Source organism: Sinocyclocheilus grahami, unplaced genomic scaffold, assembly GCF_001515645.1.
Source record: "Sinocyclocheilus grahami isolate Dianchi unplaced genomic scaffold, SAMN03320097.WGS_v1.1 scaffold1745.1, whole genome shotgun sequence".
Taxonomy (NCBI): Eukaryota; Metazoa; Chordata; class Actinopteri; order Cypriniformes; family Cyprinidae; genus Sinocyclocheilus; species Sinocyclocheilus grahami.
The window spans coordinates 13,792-21,416 of record NW_015506924.1 but is presented as its reverse complement, the minus strand read 5'-3'; the positions used below and the strand labels follow the sequence as shown (position 1 = coordinate 21,416).

At 38.1% G+C, this 7,625-nt stretch overlaps 1 protein-coding gene across 2 annotated transcripts in view; it reads right to left on the bottom strand.

The window, feature by feature from the left end:
* LOC107572397 (SH2 domain-containing adapter protein F-like) overlaps window positions 1-6,631 on the bottom strand; it is a 110,980-nt gene extending 104,349 nt beyond the window's left edge. For both annotated transcript variants that reach the window (XM_016258833.1, XM_016258835.1), the window contains exon 1: window positions 6,168-6,631. In XM_016258833.1, the coding sequence (XP_016114319.1) occupies window positions 6,168-6,518 (351 nt within the window). In that variant the 5' untranslated portion in view covers window positions 6,519-6,631. The remainder of the gene's footprint in view (window positions 1-6,167) is intronic.
* Between the last annotated feature and the right edge of the window lie 994 nt (window positions 6,632-7,625).

The following is a 7,625-nucleotide window of genomic DNA, read 5'->3' as shown; positions in this document are numbered from 1 at the left end:
GTGAGAGAGTGTGTGTGTGTGTGTGTGTGTGTGTGTGTGTGTGTGTGTGTGTGTGTGTGTGAGAGAGAGTGTGTGTGCATGTGTGCTGGGAGGGTGTTGTTAATTAGCACTACTTTGAAACAATAATTGATCATTTACAAACGCTCTCAGCCGAGAAGGTCTGATCGCAACAACAGAAACACAACAACAACAAATAAATCATAAGCGAACGTGTCAGTTTACCATATTTCACTGCTTAGGTTTTAATTATAATAAATCTGTGTTGCCACAATACCAATATTTCAGTAGTGAGTATCATGGCAGTAAAATGTCATGCTTAAAACAGTTTCAGTAGAAAAAAGAAACCAGAAAAGAATGTTTAAGCCATTTAACTAGTTTAACGGTTTTAAAAACTTAAATTAGTTTATTAATAATGGTAATAAGTAAATGATACTTTAAAACGATGTAGACTTTAAATATTTATACATAAACATGGTTTTAAAATATGAAGATATTTTGAAGAATATCGGTGACCAAGATATTCCAAAAATACTATGGAAGTCAATGGCTGCCAGCAACTGCTTGGTTTCCAACATTCTTCAAAATATCTTCTTCTTGTGTTCAACAGCTGAATGAAACTCACACAGGTTTGGAACAACATGAGGGTGAGCAGACGACGACAGAATGAGCATTTTTGGGTGAACTGTCCCTTTAAATGCCTCTGATTGGATAGTACGTTCACACGCTAAACAGACACAGTTAGATCCTCACATTTCTGACTTGGTACCAAAGTACTGACACGTTTGAAAACACTAAATTAAATGCAGCAAAGTCTGTACAATGTAAACATGATAAAAAATTATGATAAAAAGGATAGCTCAAGCTCTAAAATCTGATTGGATGAGCCACTCTAAAGCTGGTAAATACTGAATTCTTCTAATATTCGCTCAAATTCAAAAGTAGCAAGCATCGCCTCCAAGTATTGCAAAGAGTACTCTTAAAAAGGAACCGAATGCATTGGAAATGTGAATTATATAGCTTAAATCTGACTAAATATTTCAGTCGATTCTCTCTGTCCTGCAATACTGAACAAACTAAAGCAATGACTGAACGCTGCTGTGGTTTTAAAATCAAGATAGAGCAAAAGATATTGGCATTCCGAGCGTTAGGAAAGCATTTACATAATTATCATCCCCTTGTCAAGTAATTAAGACATTAGTTGGCCTTTTCAAAGCACTAGCAGGTTACTTGTGTTTCAGCCTCAGCGGTCGATAAAGCAGAAGCACTGCGACGGACGGAGCATAATGATGACGTTCCCACGCAGATAACCAATCTATGATGCCTGCGAACACTAAACAGACCAATTTCAGTGTTTGCAAACAGTGATGACTTTTTGTGGGCGGAGCCTATCTGGTGGCAGAAAATGCCAGTTTTAACCTAGCAGTCTATGCAAGTCATGGAGTAAAAGAATAAAAAAGGTCATTGAGTTTATATTTAAAAATTCTTCTTTAAATTCCGAGGTTATATCTCACAATTCTGGTGAGAAACAGATATGTTTTAGAGTGTGAATCTCTGTGGCTCCTGGTGATATATGGAGGTCTTACGAAGCGAAACGATCGGTCTGTGCAAGAAACTGAACATTATTTACAGTATCATTACCTGTAATCCAGAGCCTCGGGCGAACGGTGTCTGCTTCACGAGCGAATCATTCTAGATTAATCAGTTCACCAAATCAGACTGAAGCGTCTGAATCAGCTCGCGGCTCGAGCAGCACAGATCTACAAGGTACTCAATCAAAACTAAAGACGAGTTTCTTCACTTTATATGCTTTAGACTATAAAACATCCACGTTTCACTTCATTATTGGGTGCTTTAATAATATAATTGCTAGAGGTCGACCGATGTATCGGTTTTGCCGATTAATCGGCACCGATATTTGATTGCTGGAACTATCGGTTATCGGCAAAAATCCATGCCGATAGTTTTCCGGGTTGCATCCATTGCTGGAGCGGCTGAGAAGGGTCTGCTGTCATTATACAGTGTGAGAGCAGCCTCTAGTGGTTGAAATCACTGACAGCACGTGCTATTTGTTTAGACACGTGATACTGCACGCTGAACAGAGCGGGAAACTTCAGACGCGGATTTAAATGCAGCCGACAGAAAATCCTGCCACGCCACAGAGCGCCATTCACATAGTTTTCCTTTAAATTACATTATATTGGTCCCGAATCATTGTTAATGTACATAATGAATTGTACTACTAGTAGTAGTAGTAGACAATTATAATTTTATAATGACTGTTTTTGTTAATAAAGCACTATTTTAGTTTTTGTTCAGTATCAATTTTAAAACTATCGGTTAATTAATCGGTATCGGCCAGTGTGGTCCAACCTAGCTATCGGTATCGGCAAAATCCACTATCGGTCGACCTCTAATAATTGCGTATATGTTATGTCATTGTGTGATTACATAAACTAGTGAGTCGGTTTGAAACGAACCGTCTAAAAGAACCAGTTTAACCTGAGCGTGAGTAAATTAACAGCACATTTTTGGGTGAAGTATCCCTTTAATTTTTAGGGTCATAGATTTAACTGCATATTATACTGATTTCTGAAGATCATGTGACACTGAAGACTGGAGGAATGATGCTGAAAATACAGCTGCGCATCACAGAAATACATTACAGTTTAACACATATTCACATAGAACACAGCTGTTTTAAATTCTAATAACATTTCACATTTTTTACTGTATTGCTTCACGATGCCATAGAATAACCTTTTTTGTCTAAATGGTTCCACACAGAGCGCCATTCACATAGTTTTCCTTTAAATTACATTATATTGGTCCCGAATCATTGTTAATGTACATAATGAATTGTACTACTAGTAGTAGTAGTAGACAATTATAATTTTATAATGACTGTTTTTGTTAATAAAGCACTATTTTAGTTTTTGTTCAGTATCAATTTTAAAACTATCGGTTAATTAATCGGTATCGGCCAGTGTGGTCCAACCTAGCTATCGGTATCGGCAAAATCCACTATCGGTCGACCTCTAATAATTGCGTATATGTTATGTCATTGTGTGATTACATAAACTAGTGAGTCGGTTTGAAACGAACCGTCTAAAAGAACCAGTTTAACCTGAGCGTGAGTAAATTAACAGCACATTTTTGGGTGAAGTATCCCTTTAATTTTTAGGGTCATAGATTTAACTGCATATTATACTGATTTCTGAAGATCATGTGACACTGAAGACTGGAGGAATGATGCTGAAAATACAGCTGCGCATCACAGAAATACATTACAGTTTAACACATATTCACATAGAACACAGCTGTTTTAAATTCTAATAACATTTCACATTTTTTACTGTATTGCTTCACGATGCCATAGAATAACCTTTTTTGTCTAAATGGTTCCATAAAGAACCTTTAACATCTGAAGAACCTTTCTGTTTCACAAAAAGCTATTTGTGGCGAAAGAAGGTTCTTTGTGGAAGCACAAATGGTTCTTCTATGGCATCACTGTGAAGAACCTTTTTAAGGGTGTATCTCTTCCTTCAACAACCTTGTAATTCAGAAACCGGGACAAACAGCACTTGATAAGAGAGCTGGCCAGCACAAACAACACTCTCTGAGCGACTGCAGCTTTTAATTAGACCGCGCAGAAGCTGCAGTATTTACCAGGATTGATGAGTCCGTTGCTTGTTGTCTGTGATTGAGAGGCAGCCCAAGAAGGCTTGAAACGTTGATCAGCTCCGCAAGAACGAGAATGACAGCGAGCTGTAGTATGCACCTGACTGAAGATAAACGTGTGTGCACTGCATGACATCAGTGTCTGAAGCATGCATTCTGCGCTTGCATCATATCACTCACCTGAGAGCGTAAGGTGTGGCAGGAATGAAGCGCGGAGGAAGATGTGCACGCATTCAGATTTCCACTGATCACACCATAAAATGTATCACTTTATCAGGTTAAAAACGGTCATTAAGACTCTAGGGGGCAAATGACTGACTTCCACTAGAGGTCAAAGGTCACCATCACTGTTGACCTCACCGAGGTCATTTTCATCCTGTGTGGTTTGATTCTGGAGCAATGGTAACGAATGTCTAACAAACCATTCTCACTTCCACCCCAGAAAATATGGAAGGCAATATAACATAGATGGGCACTATAATGACTCTATAATTCCTCAAATATCTAGAATAACCAAAAGCCATATGAAAGTCCTGCAGATGTTTCTGGATGTCGGTAACAGCTCATAACCGCTGTGGAGCACATAAAACAACTCGTTTGACCGGTTTGACGCAGACCTTCTCTGCTAAAGCGTGGCCTTTACCCTCACAAAGTATGCCAGAATGTGTGAACCCTGTTATTGTCAAATATTTTCACACTGAGATGACAATACCGGTAAATGTTTAAATATAAATATGAAAAAAATTTAATTCACTTTTATTCTTAAATTAAAATTTTTAACTTGTACTAAATGTGTCCCTGCAGCACAAAAGCAGTGTTAAGTCGCTGGGGGATATTTGTAGCAATAGCCAACAATACATTGTATGGGTCAAAATTATACATTTCTCTTTTATGCCAAAAATCATTAGGATATTAAGTAAAGATCATGTTCCATGAAGATATTTAGTACATTTCCTACCGTAAATATATCAAAACTTAATGTTTGATTAGTACTATGCATTGCTAAGAACTTCATTTGAACAACTTTAAAGATGATTTTCTCAATATTTAGATTTTTTTGCACCCTCAGATTCCAGATTTTCAAATATTGTCCTATCCTAACAAACCATACATCAATGGAAAGCTTATAACCATTCTCACTTCCACCCCAGAAAATATGGAAGGCAATATAACATAGATGGGCACTATAATGACTCTATAATTCCTCAAATATCTAGAATAACCAAAAGCCATATGAAAGTCCTGCAGATGTTTCTGGATGTCGGTAACAGCTCATAACCGCTGTGGAGCACATAAAACAACTCGTTTGACCGGTTTGACGCAGACCTTCTCTGCTAAAGCGTGGCCTTTACCCTCACAAAGTATGCCAGAATGTGTGAACCCTGTTATTGTCAAATATTTTCACACTGAGATGACAATACCGGTAAATGTTTAAATATAAATATGAAAAAAATTTAATTCACTTTTATTCTTAAATTAAAATTTTTAACTTGTACTAAATGTGTCCCTGCAGCACAAAAGCAGTGTTAAGTCGCTGGGGGATATTTGTAGCAATAGCCAACAATACATTGTATGGGTCACAATTATACATTTCTCTTTTATGCCAAAAATCATTAGGATATTAAGTAAAGATCATGTTCCATGAAGATATTTAGTACATTTCCTACCGTAAATATATCAAAACTTAATGTTTGATTAGTACTATGCATTGCTAAGAACTTCATTTGAACAACTTTAAAGATGATTTTCTCAATATTTAGATTTTTTTGCACCCTCAGATTCCAGATTTTCAAATATTGTCCTATCCTAACAAACCATACATCAATGGAAAGCTTATTTATTGTAGGCCAGGGTCGCAAATTAATAAAACATTAATAAAACAAAACATTTAATAAAAAAAAAGGTTTTACTAAAACACTACATAAAATGAACAAAAAATAATAAAAAATAAATATAAATCTGATTTATTAAAAATTTCTTTAAAAAAAACGAATTGAAAACAAGTTAGTAAAAATCTAAATATGTTTTAAGATGTTATATGAATAGCATATAACGCATATGTAAGTCGATGGAGCGATGCTCCTGTGTCCCGTTGTTTGTTTGTTTGTTTGTGTTTAATGCCATTCCAGCTTCCAGAAATATTATGGCTGAATTATATCATTTATTTTTGCTAAAATCTCCAAAACTCTGTTAAAAATCTCTTCAAAAGAAAAAAATGTTTCTCAATGAGTTAAACCCAGCACAATCTAATAAAACATTAATTTCAGCATTTACTGATGCATTATTAAAATCTCAAGTCGTGTTTGTTAACATTAGTTAATGCACTATGAACTAACGAGTGTATGTGTATTAACTAACGTTAACAAAGATGAATAAATAGTGTAATAAATGTATTGATCATAGTTTGCTCATGTATAGATTAACAAATGGAACCTTATTGTAAAGAGTTACCCAATCTGGTCCCTACCTGCGGAGGTGAGCGCTCTTACCTTCTCCTGCGTGCCGTTCTCGGGGTCAGCGGGCGGGGAGCAGGGGGGTCTGACCGCCTCCACCTTGATCAGCCGGTGCTTCGGAGACACGTACTTGACCTCCGCCGCGGAGCTCGGTCCGGTGGAGAAGGGCACGGTTCCGCCCGGCGTGTACGGATCCTCGAAGTCCAGCTCCTTCTGGAGTTTGTAGGCGGTGAGGATGTCGGGCTGCGCGGACAGTAACCCGGTGCCCGGCGGCGTCTGGAGGCTGGAGACGGCGGTGTGGAAGTGTCGGTAGTCCGGTTTCGGAGGCGCCGGTGGCGGGGCTTTGGTGGTTTTGAAACCCAGGTGCTCCTTGAACCATCTGGCCATGCTGCCAGCGCATCGCTCACGACTCCGATACGAGATTACTCCGAGTGCTGCTGTGGCTCCCGTTCTCCGACTCTAGCACTTTCTGTTTGGAGAAACTCTGCGCTCTCTGCGCGCGCGCGCGTGTGTGTGTGTGTGACAGCTGAGCGGCTGCTGGGATATATTGGGAATTTCTACCCGAGATACTCACTGCCATCTATCGGTGCACTCTGACACTGGAAACACATGAGAAAGCAAGGATTTTTTCAGAAACGTGTTGAATTTTGCGCGAAAATAAGTAGATCCCCATCACTGCGCTCTTCCTATTGGCCTTTCTGTAAAATATTGCTGTATTCATTTTTTTTAAGAAATATTTTTTTTTATATACAAATACAACTATACTACAATAAACACTTCAAGTAAATAAATCATATTGACGCTACTATCTGTAAAATGGAAAAATACATTACTGCAATTCTACTGTGGTACAGCTTTGCCATATGGAAACATTGATTTTTTTTTTTACATTTACAGTAAAACTATGTTAGATAAAGTTAAATTGTGAATAAAAAAATCCCCCTTGAGAAGATGTGTTTAGAAATGAGGTTAACAGAGCAGTGTCTGCACTTCTACAGGTGTGTTCTGTGTGAGGATGACAGTGGAGAAAAGAGTTTGGACTGATATTTAAATATCATGTGACTTAAAAACAGCACATCATTGACTACCTTAAAGGGATAGTTCATCCAAAAATGAAAATGTGATGTTTATCTGCTTACCCCCGGGGCATCCAAGATGTAGGTGACTTTGTTTCTTCAGTAGAACACATTTGATGATTTTTAACTCAAACCGTTGCAGTCTGTCAGTCGTATAATGCATGGCAATGGTAACAAAATCTATGAGAGTAAAAAAAACATGCACAGACAAATCCAAATTAACCCCTGCGGCTCGTGACGACACATTGATGTCCTAAGACACAAAACGATCGGTTTGTGCCAGAAACCCAACAGTATTTATATCATTTTTTACCTCTAATACAGCACTATGTCCAGCTGTCTTCAGCGCGCGCACGGCATCCGGTGCATGAGGAGTGTACGTGCTCTGGCGTAGTTTACGCAAGCGCCGGAAGTGATC